At 37.3% G+C, this 20,674-nt stretch overlaps 1 protein-coding gene and 1 long non-coding RNA gene across 2 annotated transcripts; one reads left to right on the forward strand and one right to left on the reverse strand.

Annotated features, from left to right (window-relative positions):
• The first annotated feature begins 5,318 nt into the window (after window positions 1-5,318).
• Window positions 5,319-11,874, forward strand: LOC311085412 (uncharacterized protein). The gene is made up of 6 exons (XM_084117920.1): window positions 5,319-5,542; window positions 6,470-6,799; window positions 7,112-7,426; window positions 7,524-8,278; window positions 8,452-8,486; window positions 9,871-11,874. The coding sequence occupies exons 1-4, from the start codon at window positions 5,449-5,451 to the stop codon at window positions 7,937-7,939; spliced, it is 1,155 nt and encodes a 384-aa protein (XP_083974046.1). The 5' UTR covers window positions 5,319-5,448; the 3' UTR covers window positions 7,940-8,278; window positions 8,452-8,486; window positions 9,871-11,874.
• Window positions 11,875-12,885: 1,011 nt separating this feature from the next.
• LOC311084740 lies at window positions 12,886-15,285 on the reverse strand. The gene is made up of 3 exons (XR_014606581.1): window positions 15,171-15,285; window positions 14,985-15,049; window positions 12,886-13,024 (listed from the first exon to the last, which is right to left on the reverse strand). It is a non-coding gene; the product is annotated as an uncharacterized lncRNA (long non-coding RNA).
• Between the last annotated feature and the right edge of the window lie 5,389 nt (window positions 15,286-20,674).

The raw sequence follows: 20,674 nt of genomic DNA on the forward strand, positions 1-20,674 counted from the left end.
TGCTGGAAGAAGTATGTCATCCAGGTACTTTTTGCCTCGATTACAGTAGGGAAATTAGCCAATACTAATGCAAGTCAACCAGGCCCTGCCCCTTTGGGCGGGAATTATTTAAATGAGGAATATTGTGACGTATTCATTCCTATGGGATGAGGAGGGGGAAGGGATAAAAATGGATATAAACTTCAGCTGTGATAAAGTATGCAAACACAACGCGAGCGTCACTACGGTAATAACTGAAGCAGAAAGTGTCCGACTTCACATCTCTGTTTTTAGTTCGACCTGCCTGCATGCGGAAACTTTCAGCGATCGGTTACATCCAGCAGCAGCCGATGTCCAACACACTACTGACAGTGAAGTGAACTGATGCTGGTAGATCACGTGACAGTGACAACGTGGCGGATATAGTACGTCCAAATTTCATTCAATACAACCCATATTTATACTTTATAAAACATACAGTACTTTTTTAACGGTGGCAAAGTAAGTTCAAATTCAAATGTAATATTGTGATCCCAGTCTGCGTTCCCCTGTCTTTATAGGATTTTTAGTTTAGTTGAAGTGTTTTCTCTTCCTTTTTTCTGTATTCTTTTCCTGTTTGCCTTGCTGCCTTGTTTGTTACCACGGTTCCCCTTGTTTGTCTCCATAGTAACCCTGATTAGTTCCTGAATTTTCCCAGGTGAGTCTTATTTTGCCTTGTGCATAAATACCCCAGTGTTTCTCATGGTCTTTGTCTTGTGTTGTCCATTGTGGATATATGCGTTTGTTTTAGTTTCTGTTGTTTTGATTATCATGTTCTGGCCTGGATTTACTTCTGTTGTTATGTTTAAATAAACCGTCAGCTGCATTTGGATTCAACGTCCTATTTTTACTAAACAACTGTTACAGAACACCAGACCAAATATGGATCCAGCAGTGAGACTCGTCTGATTTCGCCAAGAAGCTCGCATATCAAGGACCACATCAGAGAGTTCCTGGACATTGCTAATATCACTGACCTCCCAGGCTTTGATTTGATTGACTTCTTTTGCTATGGATTGCATAAGGCGTTACAATCTACATTTATCTGTGATGGTCCTCGAGGATCACTGAGTGAGTTCCTAGATTATAACTTTTTGGATAAGTGGCTCCCGCTTCACTGTGGGGGAGGTAGAGGAGGAACCTTCCCCTAAACATTGCAACTAGCTCCCAAGTCTGATGATGTCAAGTCCAGTGATTCAGAGTCCGGTGGTCCCAGTGCCGGCCCGAGCCTTTTGGGGGCCCTAAGCAGAATTTGATTTGGGGGCCCCCTCCCACCACGCGGAGTCACCTGTGCTTGACGATTATTGACACAATGTCACGCTATAATGTTACATTATAAATTAATACAATGAGGTTATGTATTAATACAAAATAAATACTTAATAAAAAATAGATACTTAAATAGTTTTATTCCAGCATATTCTAGCATTGCAATCTTGACATCGCAGCCTGTTAGTTATAGCCATAATAAAATCTGATAATAAAACATGGAATTGCTGACTGGCTGACGACACAGCTTAATGCTCATTGGTTTAATGATGTATAATGTGATGTATTGAGGCTTGTTCGACTTCATGCAGCTCTGCGCAGACCGATCGAGTAGCATCTGCCTGCAAAATCGGAGGCTGCATTTTCAGGACCCCACTTTAAGGACCGCATTTCTAGGACCCTAGGTTTTTAGTGACAACGCCACCTACCGAATTAGAGGACCAGCGAAGATGGATGACAATAATCAGAGTGTGAGTATCAAATGCGAATAAATTTTTATTTGTTTAACTTTAAAAACATTTGTGATGCATTTCATTGGAAAGTTAACGTAGCCAACGTGATGGGGATTTGCTAAATAAATAGTCTTTAATGCATAGCCATCATATTAGCTTCTAATGCTGTAAAATGAATTGTTAGCACATTCATTTAACGGAACTGTTGCATGCTAAGCCTGTGTGTTGACTTATTGACAGCACAATAAGCTGTAGCATGTTCGTTCTGAAAGCTTGTTAATTACTCATTGTTTTTCCATTTTAATTCAGTTAAAATAATCGTAATGTTTTCACTGTCACGTGCTCTCAGTCAGTCTGTTTAACGTTACCCACCACAATACATGTTATGATGAGTAGGCTACGTCTCTTCATTTTGTTTTATAAAGTTGGTTGAGACATATGACATTTTAATAGTCAGACATAACAGAGAGGCCATCATAATAACTGACTGTTAAAATACCACGTGTTAGATTGTGTCATTTGTGTACTGTATATGAAGTGTTTTCAAGGACACTGTTCAGGGTAGGCAATAGTATGACAAAAGATAAATAAATAAATTGGTTAAGTACTAGGCTTAGGCCTAATTTATGTCTATTTATTTATATGAAATTTACTTAATGTATTTCAAGAAACATATATCATATGTATATTGTTATTTCTATTCAGATTTCTTGCATCTCTCTCTAGTATTTTTTTTTTCTCAGTTCAGATGGGCTTCATTGACATGAGTGTTTCTAGAACCTTTGTTCCCACAACAAATTTTTTAAAATCTTTGAACCGTATGCAATAATAGTATTATGAACATTAATTGTTATGAAGATTGATATCATTATTTTTGTGTCGTGTGTGCACTCTGTGGTAACTTAGATTTTTTAAATATAAAATTTAAAATTAGAGAGTAGATGTTTCAACTAAATGTTCCTTATTTAATTAACTTCTCTTTCTCTCTCTTAGGAGTCAGTGATTGAAGTTCTGTCTATGTGGTTCACGTCATGAACAAATTTGTTTTTGTGTGTGTTGAAGTTCAGTTGTTATATATTATTTTGTAAAATAAACACAATCTTAAATCCACCCGCAGAGTCATCCTTGTCTTCCCTCTGTACTTGAAAATGTGGTCGATCTGACTGAAAAGGCTAACATGATTCCTTGTTTATTTTACTTGAGTAGTATTTGTGTGTAATAAAACTTTTAAAAAACTGTAAAACTCTAAATGTAGGCCTAGTTAAAACTAGGTGGAAATACTGCTTTGGTGGCACTTTTTTCGGTCCTCCAAAACTAGGGTCCTGGAAATGCGTTCCTGAGACTGCGGTTCACTGAGTCAGTAGGTGGCGCTGTCAACTAGGGTCCTAGAAATGCGGTCCTAGAAGTGGGGTGAAAATGCAGCCTCCGGGACTGCGGACAGATAATATTGGACCGATCGGCGGCTGACTTGAAGCAGTGCATGCCGGTTAGAAATTTTGTCCGACTTGATACAGCGCTGGCGCCACGTGACTGTGACATATGCCATCAAAGTACCGCGAGAGCGATTCGAGAGTAGCGGAGAACTCAGCCAGCGCAGCTTCTCAAGAGCGGCTGCACGAGGGCTGATGACCATAGATATCATATATAAACGCTAGATGTCTTATGGCGCAGTCACTTCCGGCATCACCGTTCGGCCATCTTATGTCAGTGCTCTGTGCATTAAGGTGAGTGATCAGCATGCACACAAATCCTCATATCTCGCTGAAATATTGACGGATTTACAAACGGTTTGGTTTCTTACAAACGTTATTAACGTGGCTATAATTCCGAATGCTTGAACATGTATGTTATAATTTTTCATATGTATGCAGTGTATGTATGTAGTGTCATAACTACATCTCTGACGTTTATAACAAACCAAACCGTTTGAAAATCGGTAGAAAATTGGGCAAGTTATGGTTATTTAAAAGTATTTGCACCATTAAACGAGTGAGCGAGCGCACTGCCGCAAGATGGCCGCCACGTGCGGACGTCGACCTCCATTGGCCAGCAGCGCGCACGAGACATCTAGCCTTTATATATGATATGTATGCTGATGACGACACAGCTGTTCCACGATTGGCCGGATTCACCGCATGACAACGATCACGTGTGTTTCGTGTTTATTCGAACACCTTTAGGCTCACAAATCAGTTTTTATAACAGTAAACACTCTTTTCATGTCGTTGCGATGTTATATTGTATCATGTTTATCAAATTAAAACTGATTAAAAAACGTAGACCACTTCATTGATAGTAGCTGAACTACTATATTCTTGTTCAGACAGATGCTGTATGAAGCAATGCATAGTATTGAAAATGTCTCTGAAACATCTGTGTATTATTTGGCAAATATTGCATTTATTTCACTTCAGCTGTGGTAAAGTATGCAAACACCATGTGAGCGGTCACTACGGGAACCAGAAAGTGAGATACTTCACCTACGTCTCCGCAGCTCCTCCCCGCCTGCACGCGGATACTCTCGCCGATCGGTTACATCCAGCCGCAGCCGATGTCGAACACACCTTTCTGATCTCTTTTAAATGTCTGATTTTAAAACTCTGATATTATGTTATAAATTGTGTGAATATTCCAAAATTTTCTGACAGTGCTTTGTCTGTTCCATATAACTGTTGTCATATTTCTTAATAAAAATATTAATAAAAAAAAGAAAAGAAAAAGCATGCCTGTATTAAAGTAAAAAATAATGGAAAACACGTTTTTCGAATGGAATAAAATAGCAAATGCTTTGGATGTCTTATTCATATTTATTTTCACATAAAAATACAGAATCTAAATCTAGTTATGTCCAGCAAGCAGCAACACAGCGCATGAGCGTGAATACGCGAGTGACGCGACATCAGCCTTTGATGTGTCTGATGATTATCCACTTCTACGAGAGAGATCTGCATGTCCGTCGTTGCTGCACTTTTTCTCTCTTCTCCTCTCCTCTTTTCTTTTTTCTTCACTGCAGGGCGAGGCTCATCTCAAACGAGCCTAACCGGCCATCACTACAAACAGAAGCTGAAACTGTTTTGTAGCCTACAGTTTAAAGAGCGTTGGACGCATCACAGATTACTTTCAGTTTCACTGGTGAAACAGCACTTTTTTACGTCACCGAATCTGCTGTTATTTTATGTAAACTTTGTGAAAATGCAGAATGTCTCAAATATGCGCTCATTGCGCATTTATTTACTTTTGTACGGTAAGACATTTTTAGGTTATTATTTTTCTTGTCTCTTTAGGACAACTATGAACGAAGTTGTTTAATTCATATTCGACGGAATTATTTTATTAGGCCTATATGTATTTTGCTAGACCATTACAAGACATTTATTTGTTACAGTCTCTTTTCTGGTCAACGATAAAAATGAACGTGAACGTGATTTGTGTGTTGTTGTTGTTGTTTGGCTCGTAACTGTTAATTTCTTCTTTAGGTATTGTTGGTGTTGGTACAGATGAGGAGTCAGTGTCTGTGATTGAGGGAGATTCAGTCACTCTAAAAAATCGTATAGAAAAAAAACAACAAGAAGAAATGATATGGTATTTTAATAACATTAGCATTGCTGAAATCACTGGAGATCAGAGTAAGATCTGTACAGATGTTCAGTGTAAAGAGAGATTCAGAGACAGACTGAAGCTGGATCATCAGACTGGATCTCTGACCATCATGAACAACAGAAACACAGACTCTGGACTTTATGATGCATGGATATCCAGCAGAAACCGTGACAGTGGAGAATCCAACTCTGTTATTGTTCGTGGTAAGTCGTTATTTTTAAAGTTCCCCTATAGTCAATAATTTTATCCCTTGAATAGATTGAATGTAACTCTACACCCTTGCTTCCTGGATACGTGGGTTCATGAATATGCTAATTAGCCCTGCCTCCACTCACTCACAACAGCTCAGATCGCTTGATGTCGTTTGACTCTACAGTGAGCACCACTTGCAGAGATCCACTTGCTTTACTTTACTGTATTAAACGTTGCACAATGGCAAGTGGACATACAGGTTTAATTCAGGCATATATGTTTGAACCAGAAACTGATTCATAAGAAGTAGTGGAAGAGAGTATTATACAGACTCCTCTAGTCGATGTGTCAGAATGGTAATGCGATTATTTATTGCTCTCTACAACCTCAGACAAATTATGATTGGCCTTTGGATTGACTACATTGTCAAACAGCTATTAATGTGTGTTACACAAACCATGTTCCTGTTCACCATCTCAGTCTGCCTTCTAACAATCATCAGAAACGCTTTGAACAACTCAGAACGTCAGTGCGAAAGGCATTTAGTTCATCATAACATCATAATGATCATCATAATAGAAAAATAGCACAATTTTCTGTAGTATCATGAATAACATTCATTTATGTAATGTTCATGAATTGTATGATGTTCATTATGTTAAGTAAGATCATTCAGTATACTCATAAATGTTTGTCTGATGAGTGAATGTGTAAATCAATGATGTTCTTCTGCTGTTTGTTTACATGCTACATTTATATACATTTAGGGGTGTGCAATATCAACAAAAAAAAATGGTGTGCTGATACATTGGCTGGTTTAGTCCGGTCATATACTAGCTTTTCATATTCTTCATATTCATATCCTGTTGAGTAAATTTGTTTTACTCATAGGGGCTTTTTTTCTTCTTCTTCTTCTTCTTCTTCTTCTTCTTCTTCAGGTGTGTCTGGTGTTGATAAAGATGAAGTGTCAGTGATGGAGGGAGATTCAGTCACTCTAAAAACTGGTGTTAAAACAAACCAACAAGAAAAGATTAAATGGTATTTTAATGACACTCGTATAGCTCAAATCACTGGAGATCAGAGTCAGATCTGTACAGATGTTCAGTGTAATGAAGGCACAGAGAGATTCAGAGGCAGACTGAAGCTGGACAAATGGACTGGATCTCTGACCATCAAGAACATCAGGACATCAGACGCTGGACTTTATCAACTACAGATCATCAACAGCAGAATCAGCATCATCAAGAGATTTATTGTTACTGTCGCTAGTGAGTATAATAGTATTGACTCATTAAATACATTTTTGATCTCACCGGTTGATCCACTATAAGAAATCAGAGAAGTCATTATGTATAAGATCATCCTTGAGACTGAATATGTTTGTCTGATGAGTGAATGTGTAAATCAATGTTGTTCTTCTGCTGTTTGTCTGCATGTTACATTATGAATCCAGACATATTTCTATTCACAATCTTTATGATCTGGAGGAAACATTTTCACAGCACTTTCCTGTTTGTAATTTTGTTTTGCGTATAATGAACTGTTCATTTCTTTTTCATGTGCATTGGGTGTTGGTACAGATAAAGTGTCAGTGTCAGTGATGGAGGGAGATTCAGTCACTCTAAACACTAATGTTAAAACAAACCAACAGGAGAAGATTATATGGTATTTTAATGACATTCGTATAGCTCGAATCACTGGAGATCTCAGTTATATCTGTACAGATGTTCAGTGTAATAAAGGTACTGAGAGATTCAGAGACAGACTGAAGCTGGATCATCAGACTGGATCTCTGACCATCACAAACATCACAAACACATACTCTGGAGTTTATAAACTCAAGATCTTCAGCAGAAGGACCAGCATCATAAGGAGATTCAGTGTTTCTGTTCATGGTGAGTCGCTATGTTTAAAAACAAGAACTGTACATTTAAATCACAACAATTATTTTCCTCAAAAAGATCCTCCAGCATCTGTTGGTTTGTGTTTCAGATGTTTCTGCTGCTGAACGAGATGAAATGAAGAGAAAGTCTGTGAAGGAGGGAGAATCTGTTACTTTAGATTCTGGTGTAATAAAAAAAACAAATCATTCGATTATGTGGTATTTTAACGACACTCTCATCGCTGAAATCACTGGAGATCAGAGTCAGATCTGTACAGATGTTCAGTGTAAAGAGAGATTCAGAGACAGACTGAAGCTGGATCATCAGACTGGATCTCTGAACATCTCAAACACCACAAACACAGACTCTGGAGAATATAAACTAGAGATCAACAACATCAGATTCAGCATCATAAAGAACTTCAGTGTTACTGTCATTGGTGAGTATCATTACGTCACTCAAATCAACCCAGTTAAAGTTTTTTATTGTGACCTCTTTGAAAAAGGGACTTGGACTCAATATTAAAATATAATTGTGATCATCTCTATCACCTTAACATGCACATCAGGTGATACACAATTAACATGAAAAATACAGACAATTATGAATGCTGTTTCCTGTTCAGCTCACCGTAATGCTGTTCTTCTAAAACCCACCAGAATTGATCAGTTAATTCAATGTGATGCTAATGATGACCAAAGTAGCAGACAAATATAGTGGTAACGTTTTTTGTCTCAGTCACTTAGTTAGTAATAATAAGTCTGTCTTCAGCTGTTGTAGCAGGAATAAATGCTGTTGCTGTTGCTGTTGTTCTTGGTGTTCTGCTGCTTGGTGTTGCTGCTTCTGCTGCTGTGATTTACAAACGTGAGTATTACATACAGTTTATGTAACAAAATGAAAATTATAAGAATGAATTACAAAATGAAAATTATAAGAATGAATTACAAAATTAATAATTATAATTATAATTAAGTTTAACCTTTAGAACATGTAAATATTTTGATTCTTATTCTAATGAACCAAAGTATTGTGTGCAGGCAGAGAGGACGGTGGGATGAATCAAAATCCTCAGGTAAGATACTATGAGCACTGAATCTGCCTGCATAAAAACTGATTCAGATCTGTGAGTTTGCAACATGTTTGAGTGTTTTGTGTAGTTTCACTCAGAAATCATTGCATAGAAACACCAGTAATAACTCACTCTTCAAGACTCCGCTGCTCCCATACTGTTTTGCTATACAATAAAGATGAATACGTGAATACATTTTATGTTATTGTAAAATTACAATAATTTGTATTGCTATCATTATATTATTATAATTCTATTTATTTACCATATAGGCTGTTACAACTCAAGTCTAGGATCAGGGTGTAATATAAATGTTTCTTACAAGTAAACTCCCAAATAAACTAAATTACAAAAAATATAAGAAAACAAAAAGCACAACTTTATTGAGAGAGCAGGTAAAAGCACCAGAACTGTATTATTCATATTCGCCAGTATGATAGCTCAAGCATTTTAGATGTGCAGGCTGTTTAGGAAGATGGTTTCAAAAAAAAGCTATTTTTGCTGTGCAGATGAATGTTTGAGTTCTGAAACTTAGAATATATTTGTCGCACTTGAACCACAAATACATTTTTTTTTTATTAAATTGATTCAAGAAGTTTTGTGGTTGAAATTTTAAAAGGTAACGACTCCTTCCCTCCCGGGTCAATTTGACCCCCTTAGGATTGAATGGAATGCAAGGAATGCTTCAGTACACATAGAAAAACCTAAAAATACTCAAAATTCAAACAAGAAATTCTAAACCTTTATCAGAAAATTATTTTATAATGTCTACATGTGTATCTTAATGCATACTGAAGAGAAACTGACATTAGGACCCAGCAGAACAGCTCATTTGTTTCAAAGAGCTATAAGTGGCTAGTCCTAATATCATGTTATATTATTATTTTTCCACAAAAGATCGGCAAAGAGGCCCAATGAAAGAGATTTTGACCTGAATTAAAAGGGTAATGCATGAATTTAAGCTGAAAGAATACGAGGAATGTGCTTAAATTACTATTTATTTATTATGTATTGATCAAATCTAGTCATTTAAAGGTAAATAAAATAAAAATAACAAAGAATATCCAAAAGAAATTGCATTAAAAAATAGAAAAAAATATTATCAAAATGAAACAAAAAAAGCTGTCTGGACAGACGAAAAAAAACAAAGTATAATTTTAGGGCTCGGGGTCATTTTGACCCACGAGGGAAAGATATGTTACAAAGTGCGAGGGAAGTATGAAGGTTAAGACATGTTTATTTTTTTTGTACAAGAAAACCACCATGCATTACTCAGATATCAGGGGGGAAAACCAGAATTTCAAGTCTTTAGTATTTTTGTTTTTGTGTCAATGAATCATCAGTCCCATTCCTTTCTTTTAATTTCTGTGAATCTGTTTTATTACAGACGTCTAGTGCAGAGGACTCGTCCCCTAATCAGAATAACACTCAAATGACGGATGTGAATTCCCCTGAACTGTCTGTGACTGAGGCTGCCATTGAAACACCACAGTAACGTTTCTGATTCTGATCTACTCTTTAAGCTTTTCTTCTTCTTCTTCTTCTTCTTCTTCTTCTTCTTCTTCTTCTTTTAGGAGAAAACTAAAATGTTCTCCTATTCAAGCTACATCCACTTGACTAAACTCTCCTACTTTTCTAAATGATCAGACTTACGGTTTTCCTAAAAATTACTATCAAAACTTTTAAAAAATCCCATAGACTTACAGTATATTGACTGAACGTTCAATTAAGCCAGATTTCAAACTCAAACTGTCAAAATTCTAATTTAAACTGCCAGAAACCCATTATACCTCAATAAAGCTGCCATTATATGTAATATTTCTAAGCCATAAACTCATTTAAGCTTCCATTCTATATAATATTATCTATACAAAATTCTACATTGTAGAACTAATAAACTAAAATGTAAAACTTTATACCTTCAAACTTGAGTTAAAACTACTTCAAACTTCCCTGCTATGCTTTCTCAAGCCATCATCAAAGTTAGTCTACAAACTTTTTTATTTAGTTAATTATTTAGATTGTTTCAAAAAGAGAACACAAAGAGAAGATGAATGAGAGAAGAGGAACAGCAAACACTCACAACCACACTCAGTAGTGCCACAATACCAAGATTACACTATAAGGTACCATACTGAAATATCACCTCAACACCAGTTTCAACTCAAATTCAAATTCAAACTAATTTGCTATAATTAAGTTTTAAGTCATTTAAGAAATGCATATATATGCTATATAGCATATATAATGCTATAAAGAAAGAAACAAAGAAATGTGTTGGCAGCAATACAATAGAGTGTTTTGGTTTTCAGTATATAGAGGGTTGGGGTTTAGTGAAGCGGCTAAATTGACCAAGGCAGGAACAGTCAGACATTACATTAATAACTGAACATGAATCATTCAAGATGGATATTTTGACCAAGTAATGTCCAGCTCTTCACAGAGCTGCTGTCAGTCAAACACTCAAGTACTGAATTGTGTCTGTACTACTGATACTGGTAATGTTACAATCTTCACTATTGTCAATTGACAACACTAGAGGAACATCCCTGATGAAAACAGCAGCATGCTGTTGTCTCTGATAATCACGTTACTTTAAGCTGTTTTCAGCTGGAATACTTTTATTTATGTTTATGAATAACTTTGTGTTTTTGTTGGTTTGTTTGTAATGGCGTAGCTTTGTGTTTAAAGAAAGTCAGTTAAAGTCTTGCAAGGGTTGATCCATAAAATATCATCATTGTGTCCTTGATCAAACTCTCAATCTCAGGAACTGAACCTGTAACGGAAGACACTGTGGATAACCGTGGCAACAAAATGCCAAATAATTTTTTATTATTATTATATTTTCATTTGCAACATGTTGTTTTGTATGTTCCATGCCTGTTACTGGCTGCTGTGCAATCACGTTTACTGTTATGAAGCATCTGAATAATGTATTAAGCGTTTCACTTGAATACTCTTGTCTGAACAAAATACTTGCAATTGTACAAATCTCTGTTTCTTAAGTTTATCCTGTTTGATTTTCTTGTTCAAAGAGCTCATTGTCTTACAGAACATCATCAGATCTCGCTGAACTCTGAGATCTGGGGTTCCCAAATCAACTGCAGGATTTAGCCGTGTCACATGGTGCACTTTATGTTCTCAGAAAAGTCATGTCAGTGTCATAGAGTACTGTGATAGGCCTCAGAAAAGCACAACCTCAGTAGAAGACAGAACTTGGGTGCCTTGCACTTTTTAGTGGAATATTTTTAGACCTTTTTTTCTGTATTGTTTGTTTAGCTTTGCAATAGCAAAGGGAAATGTGCTTTAAAATGTTAGCCAATAAAAACCCTATTTTATTTTCTGTAACAATGAAATGTGATGAATGACATTAAACGGATCTGTTTCACTCATTACGGCTGAAATCTGTGAGTTTGTTATCAGAAATAACTGAACTAAGCTAATCATTTATAGAGTGAGTGTCTCTGTACATTACTTACTGATGGACGACATGTTCACCATTTTAGGATTCAACTTTTGACATTTACTAAAGCTAGATGTACAACTTCATGTCTAATCAATTGTGATTCTAATCAGTTTTTATTTAGTTTATTTATACTGAAGGAAGATGAAGGCTGTTCTTGGAATCTGAATTCTTAGGTAAGGTTTCTGTCACAGTTTTCGCATTGACTGAGCCTTATGAATTTTACTTGCATAATATTAGTTAGTTTTTTCTGTGAACGCCGCTGTTTCACATTGATCTCAGTGCTGCTGTTTTAGCTGCTTTTGCTCAAAAATCCACCATTTATCAGTTCAATTCATATCATAAGACTGATGACCAAATCACAAACAGAGCATCACATACAGCTGATTATATAAGAGGGAAATATGACATCTAGAACATGCAGCATCTCTTAAATAGCGCATCCTATCGGTTAATAAAGATGTTATTATAGAGATGTGATTTTCTGCTTTGGACACTAGAGAGCGATGATGTGCTTGTGTTACATTTGCTAAAATATCCAGCAGAGCTTTTTTTGTGTGTGATGTAAATACAATGTGCAATGATACATATACTGTATGCAATGCAGTTAATATCTTATTTTTTTTAATAAAATAAAAAATAAAACAATAAGAGTAAATGACAGGCATAGAAGCACAGTGAACGGTGGAATCAATATTTACTAATGAAAGTTATGAAGATTTCTATTATGATAACCCAGACAGAAACATTGTCGGCCCAGATCCGACCCACATCTTGTGCGTGTGGAAACCATGTGTTCCAGATGTGGGCCGGATCTGGGCCAACACCATGTTGCTGAATGGGAAACTAAAATTTGTACATTTTAGTTGAGTTTATGGATGATATGCTATTGAGGAACCACTAAATTATCACAATAACACCCACACACATACTACACACAAAGAGTGAAAACAGGGAATAAATGTGAGCAAAACCAAAAGGTGTGAGACCGGATCCAGTATGAACTCTAATCAGTTCCGGTGGATAAAGATCATCGTTTTTTGGGGATATTTTCATACACAGACTCCGTTTTTGATTTCTGAAAGGAAACAGAAGGAAACTCTGTCAGGAACTTGCTAATGCGACCAGAAATTAATAACAGACCAAGGTTTCTCTCTGAATGACCTTGATTCTCTTATTTAAAAACTTTTAAAACTTCAGATAGATTAGTAACTGAACATTTTTACTCCAAAGGATGACATTGATACAGGTTTTTCAGATACAGGATTTTTTTTACTAAGATGCTAACATAGAGCAGCAGGAGGAAATGACATCAAACATCCCATTCATGACTTTTTAACCAGTTAAATCATCAAACAGGTTTGTAGTCTCTGCTCTGTGAATGATTGTCTTTCCCACTAAAGCAACAGCAGAGACACTTGTTGCAGAACATCTACAAAGAAACCAACGTCTGCTAAAGCTGCATCTCAGCTCAGATAATGATGAACCGCAGAGACGCTGCAGATCGAGGACACACTTCAGCACAACACGAGTAGCAACTGTGTCCTACTTTCTCTCCGAGGGCAACCTAATGGTATAAAAGCCTGTTTTGTATGGGTTATTTTAGAACAATCAAACCAACAGTTTGATTTAATTTATAGTTTAATTTATATAGGCTATGTTTTACAAAGAAAATATTTTTTAAATTAGTATGCTAGCTGGTGTAATGGACAAACGTTTCTAGCCTACATGTAGGCTTTAACTACAAGTCACCTCATTTATAAACTGTACAAAAATATAAACACTTTTAGGCCTATAAGCAGCACATATGTACTGTATATACACTGTTTTTCATTGGTGGTTGTCTTCCATGCTGTTTTCGTGTCAGCACTCCGTAAAGAAACAATCTGCATGTGCTCAAATCTTAATGTGCTCAAAAAGTATAAACATAAAATAAATCAAACATGGGAACAAGTTGGCAATGTGAACTTGCAACAAACATTTGATATTATGTGCAGCTGGGACGGATTTATAATCTTTAATTAATTTACTTAAATTTAAGCCTATATGTAATTTGTTGTCCTATTTTTATCTAAATCAACTCTTTTTTAAATGCTATGAATTGTATGCTATAAATGATATAGGCTAAATGATTAAATAACATTATTAATAATCTTAATAACATTCTAATAATAAAACATTTATAATCTTAATACAAATCTAAATAACATTATCATATTAATAAATTATCTGTCTAATAATGTCCAAAAAATTATGATCGTGAGCTTGACATGTTTAAAAAAAACATGCAGGTTTACTGCGTGTGATCTGTTGTAGCCTACGGGCAAATACAAAAATGCAATCACGCGCAGATGAGCTTCTCTACTTGTGAATTATTATTATTATTATTATTATTACTAATTGCCACACTGCAAAACCCATGGACAAATAGCCTAATCACGTCCTGTATTGATTTACGGGACGCATCATTTTTGATAAGGGACTATCCAGATAATTTACGGAACAAGTTACAACATCGCACCCACGTTTTAAACAGAGTTAGGCCTACAGTGGATACAATATTTCACTTGGCTTGATATGACCAAAGAAAAAAAGAAGTAGGCCTACGTAGAAAGTTTCCAGTCACTCACTGAGTGTGTTTAAATGCATGTTCTTAACCCGACATGCGTGAGGTCATGTAAACCTGTTCACTTTTAAAGTGAATGTGAGTGGTGACTGATGCTGTCAGATATAATAGTTTAGCAGTTGTAATAGGCCTATTACTTTTACTGGAGAAAAAAAAAATGTCTAGGCTTATGTGCTAATGAATTGGTTTGTGCTAAAAAAAAATGACATTGCAAAATAATATTCCTCTAAAATGAAAAAAATATTTACACTGAGGTGCAAACAGTAGGCTTAGTGTAAATAGCATTTTAAAAAACTCTCCTTTTGAAGGTAACAATGACAGTTGAGTCCATAGGCCAAACACTAACCGTCTGATGCTGCAAACTTCAATCGGTAAACTTCAATCACACTAACTGACTGCAACAACTTCTTACCTTTTTCCGTGTTGTTGGTTTACACAATGCTGAATCCGTTCTGTCTTCCTCCTGGGTCTGAACTGCTTTAACAATAATACAGACATGTTGAAACAACAGAGCTTGTAGAAATATGTAACAAATAAATATTGGTGCTTCAGATGCATTATTTGAAGTTATTTGTAGTTAATAATTTACTCTCCTGACCTGTTTTTCTACGTTTCTTGCAGATGCAGAGGATCACGACTATAACAACAATCATCAGAGATCCAGCAGCAGAAGCCGAGATCAACACTATCAGAGACACTGGAGAGTGTGAAGAAGTCTGTGTGTCCGGTGCTGTAATGATAAAGAAAGATTGAGTCACAAGACAGAGATCAGGTCAGTAAACACACACATATATCATCAGTGCTGTGGTACCTGCACATGTGTGACAGAGTGTGTTGATGTCCAGATGTGTGGTCTGGTTGCTGATGGGATTGTTCAGCACACAGCTGTAGGTGTTTTTATCCTGATATTCCACCTCCAGAGGTAGAGAGAGACTGATGCTGAGATCACACACACTGATGCTGGACAATACACTGATTCCTGCGTACCAGGAGAGAGTCGCATCACACACATTCAACACTGATGAACACACCAATGAACAATTTGATGATGATGATGTACAGTTTCTGGTAATGATAGGAGTGGGCAGATGAGCTGGAAAACATGAGAGAATAAACATAAATGTGGTTAAATCTAGTCAAAAATCTTATTTTCAGTGTAGTGGCATGACTGTGAGTGAATGTTTATCATCTCAAACTTTAAAATTATTAAACATGTCAAAATATACAAATAATGGAGAATTCAGAGTTCAGTAAGTTAAACTTAATCAACAGCATTTGTTGCAATCAAAAGCAAATTGTGTTTATTACCACAATTTATTTCCATTTGTCCTGCAGAAAAGCGATAATTTGGGTTACAGACTCTTACAATGGAAGTTCATGGGGATTTCAATAGTACGGCCACAAGACATGAACAACAAGAATGTTAACATGTAACATATAATTATAAAATTTTGTCCCAGAACACCTAAAATTCTAAATCAGCACAAAAAAATATTATTTAAATAGCTTTACATCTTAACTAAAGATTATTTTTGTAATCAACATTATGCTGTCAATTAAGTTTAACTTCTACTGAAGCCAAAATATTCCTTAACAAATAACCAAATTCGAAATAACAAGAATATTTGAAGGACTGAAGAAATGATCTCTATACTCACCATAGACAGAAACACTGAATGTTCTTGATGATCGTTTCGCTCCACTTTTCAGTAGTTGATAAACTCCAGCATGTTCAGTTGTGGTGTTTGTGATGATCAGAGATCCAGTTTGATTGTCCAGCTTCAGTCTGTCTCTGAATTTCCCATCAGGACCATCATATGTGGAGAAGACTCCAGCAGCTTTACTGATTTGAGCTATGAGAGACTTTTCAGCTCCATATTTCCACAGCATGTCTTCATCTTCATGTATTTCAGTAAGATCAGTGTTAAGAGTGACAGAATCTCCCTCCATCACTGACACTGAATCACCAAACACACCTGAGAACATGAAGAGGTTTAAAGCTGAAATCAGTTTCTAATCTTTACAAGAGACTCAAAATAAGTTTGAAAGTTTTTAAAGTTATAGGCTTGTAGAGCAAAATAAACATTTGAAGTTACATGACAAGTCAATTACAGCCGAGTAAAACTTCAAAGTTGATTTCTAAGTATCTCACAATTATATGTGTTAGATTTAATTTAATTTAGATGAACAGCAAATGCAAATCCTCTAACTAATCTGAACCGTATAGCAGCAGCTTTATTTCTCTAAAACTGAAAGAAATTAGGTTAACACTTTATTTTAAGCTGACGTAGTTACGCGTTACTGCATACTTACTATAGTAATAACAGTAAATTATGCATACTTACAAGTAACTAACCCTAAACCAAACCCTAACTGTAACTCTATACATGTAGTTAATTAGTATCACTCAGTTCTTATTTGAGTATGTCCAATGTAACTATGTCAAACTTAAAGTGTAACCGAAATTAGACAGTAAATTTGTAAAACTTACCAATCATACTCCACCAACACAAAAATAACAAAATAAACATGTTGAAGATTTTCTCCAGTGGTTCAGTGAAAACTGATCTAATAAGACTGTCTGCTGATAACACTCAATCTGGTGTAAGTCCTCCCCGCCACTGAGTTTGACCACCCTATAGTTCACACATACACATGCGTGTTATGATGTCTCCAGCTCAGCACTGTTTCCAACTGTTAAGTTATATGTATTTAGTTATACTTAACAGTTGAAAACAATGCTGTGCTGGCCGCTATACCGGTTTTAATTTTGTGTAAGACTTTCAAATACGGCTATACTCCAGTGCATAGCTGAAACAATTGCTGAATCTATTCAATAGCCACGAAGAGCAAAATGTAGAGTGTTTTGAGAGGGTATACCTTTATTAACTCCATACCCTTCTAATGGTTATACCTTTATAACATAACATTAAATAACCCACAACTAACTTTCTTTATGGCAAGTAGAGCCATATGACGCGGACTGAATCATGGAATCCAGTCATACATGGAATTTACTTTATAAAGGCCCCTTCACAAGAACAACGATATAAAAATAACGATACTATATTAGCGTCCACCAGCGGCCAATATCATTGTTTATTCTAAGCACGTGCTTGTCTGTCGCTTTAAATGCTCGAGCTCGTTATAGTAGGCCTAGGATTGAAATGATTGGCTGTCAATGTTTTTATCATTCATCAGCTGGATAAAATCGTTCTGAAAGTGATTCCAACGATATCGTTTCTCTGTGCTGTTATCGTAGCTGTGGTGTGAACTCTGAAAATGAAAAAATATTGAAAATGATTTTTAGACCTATGTCTCACTATATGAGAAAATAGACACATAAACTTAATCTGCAGAGCTACTATAAGAGTCACTTCACGAGCTTCACCATTTCATTTGATAAAACTATCGTCATGTCAGTCGCAAACAGAAACATAGGTCTTCACAACAACCCGTCAAAATAAAAGTTTGGTTTAACTTGAAGAAATTATGACAGTGTACTTCTAGAGTGCACTTCTTCAAGTAACAACAACAACAACAACAACAACAATAATAATAATAATAATAATTTATTAATAAACACATTAACTCAAAGGTCTTCATTACTCCCCGCCAAAATAAAAGTTTAGTCTAACTTGAAGACATTCTGAAAGAAATATATTACTATTGCACAGTACAATGTACTTCTTAAAGTAAAAAAAATAAATAAAACATTATTTTTAAGCAATATTACAAAAGTTTTCATACATGTTTCAATTTAAACAGTAAACTTGCCAAAAAAAAAAAATGTTTTTGATGTTAACATTGATAGTTTCTAAAAGGTAGTTTCTGATTGTGTCAAATATGAAAAAGTAGTAATATATTGGATTATTTAATATTAGTCAGCCTCTAAATCTGATGGATTTTAAAATGGCGTTATAATCATTCCGTTTTTGCGAAGTGGCAAAAATCATTGGCCATCTTACATTGCCAGTCTTACTGAAGTCTGACTCTTGCAGCTCATCTATTGAGTCAAACTGAAACTGCTGTGGTCGGTTTTCTTCAGAAATGTGGTTTGATCTGCTGGATGGACAAACAGCTTTTGCATGAGAATGGCCATTTGTTTGATGTGTGTTTAGTTTGTAGATGAAGGGCTTTTTCCTGTCCTGCTGTTAACCTCACAGTCACACAGTCTTACTTTCCTCCTACACACAATAGCTTTACAGTGAAATAAAATTAATCCATAAAAAATGTATGTTTTTAAAGATTGTGTTGAAGTCATTGGTTATTTGGAGTAATTTTCTTCAGTGTCTGGTGCTGAGGAAATGTTAGATCTGTATTAGCTTATACTGTACATATTAGTGTCAGGTTTCTGTCACTTATCGGTCTAGTTTATTCTTGTTTTTTTTGACAGAGCCCTGACACTCCTGTATAGTCTTGTCATCGTGTGAGCGAGTGGGTTTGAGTGTGCTCCAGCCGTGCGCTCTTCTGTTCATGCGAGTTGTTTTGTGTGCAGAGCGTGGTGTTCAGATCCCGACACTTCGGTCTAGTTTGGTTTCGGTTCTCTGTCGGGATTCGTTATTCATGCTCATGTGGTAGTCTTCTGTTGTGAGCGCACAGGATTAGCATCTGCTCATTGTCCGTGTGCTCTGTTTTGTGTGAGCGTGCAGCTTCGACCCAGATAGCATACATTCCCTTTCGTTGTCACTCCGAGTTACGTCGGATGACGACGAATGGGGTTTCGCTTAGAAAGCCTATCATCTTTGAGTATATAAAACGAGCCAATGGCAATGAAATGCCATGGGTCTGTGGAATTTGCATAGCGTAACTCCGCCCCATCCTGGGGGTATATAAGGAAGTGCGCGAGCAACATGCAGATATGTCTTCACTGAGGAGCCAAGTTGATTCTTCACTCCACAGCCAATACTGAGTTCATCTCTTCACTCTTCGAGACGAGCCTCTCTCCAAGTGTTGGTGTGACAGCGAGTTCCAGCGAGTGCACATTCCCTGCTTATCTGTGCAGTGATTTGCCAGAGTTTGTGTGTTCATCTCCCTGGTCGCTTCATCACTTGCGGAGAAATCTCCTTTCACAAAAGAGCATTGCACGCGGCACGTCTTTTTAAAGATGCCTCGCCCGTGCACTTCTGGGTGCGGTCTATACATTTCTGACTCTGATGGGCACAATCGCTGTCTTGTGTGTCTGGGTGTTGAGCACGCTAAGGCAGCGTTTGTGGATGAGTCATGTTCCCACTGCGGGAACATGCCCATCGCACGGTTGCGGTCGAGACTCAATGACCTTCGTGGTAGAGTCCCCTCACCCGCACCCCGATCTACGAGCTCCACGAGAGCTGATACTTCGGCTGGCGGCCAGGTTACGGTGTGGAACAAAGCGCCGACTATTCCACGCTCCACCTCCCTCTAGCACTGTGCAACCCGTGAGTGTTCCGAATGAGCCTGCAGTACAGTCCTCTGACTTGCCGCAGGTCTCATTCGGCACTCCAGAGGAAGATTTGATGTCGATCGCTGCATCACAAGGTGGGCAGGAGTCCTTGGGAAGTGATGATTCGGCTGTGCTGCCACCCTCGGGTGCTCCAGCATTGCCTGAGTCAGATCCCGAGCTGACGGCCATGCTTTCCCGGGCAGCCGCGGCCATTGGACTAGAGTGGTCCCCGCCACCTGGTCCAGTGCGCTCGCGGCTGGACGATTGGTTTTTGGGTGCGGCCGCTGACCCTCGTCGGCGTCCAACCCCAATGCCTTTCTTCCCGGATGTGCATGAGGAGGTCACGAGGTCCTGGAAGGCACCCCTGTCTTCCCGTGATTGCTCGGCGACCTCCTCCGCCTTGCCTCCTCTCGATCAGGCGGCTGCCAAAGGGTACACTGGGGTTCCCCAGGTTGAACGCTCTGTTGCGATGCAGCTGTGTCCTCAGAGTGCTTCTTCCCGTGGTGACCCTAAGCACCCCTCCAAGGCCTGTAGGTTCTCCTCCACCCTCGTGGCGAAGGCCTACAGAGCTGCGGGGCTGGCGGCCTCCTCACTGCATGCCATGGCGACTCTGCAGGTCTACCAGGCCCAGACGTTACGTGACATGCACGAGGGGAGGACTGACCCAGCACTCTTCGATG

This window comes from Abramis brama (genome assembly GCF_963993115.1).
Source record: "Abramis brama genome assembly, chromosome: 6".
NCBI classification, from domain to species: Eukaryota; Metazoa; Chordata; class Actinopteri; order Cypriniformes; family Leuciscidae; genus Abramis; species Abramis brama.

What these genes read in the sequence shown, in the direction of transcription:
- LOC311085412 (XM_084117920.1), top strand. Translation starts at nt 5,449, where the DNA reads ATGAACAACAGAAACACAGACTCTGGACTTTATGATGCATGGATATCC. An exon ending in CAACTCTGTTATTGTTCGTG is followed by an intron (nt 5,543 to 6,469) that starts GTAAGTCGTTAT and finishes CTTCTTCTTCAG; the next exon opens with GTGTGTCTGGTGTTGATAAA. An exon ending in ATTTATTGTTACTGTCGCTA is followed by an intron (nt 6,800 to 7,111) that starts GTGAGTATAATA and finishes GTGTTGGTACAG; the next exon opens with ATAAAGTGTCAGTGTCAGTG.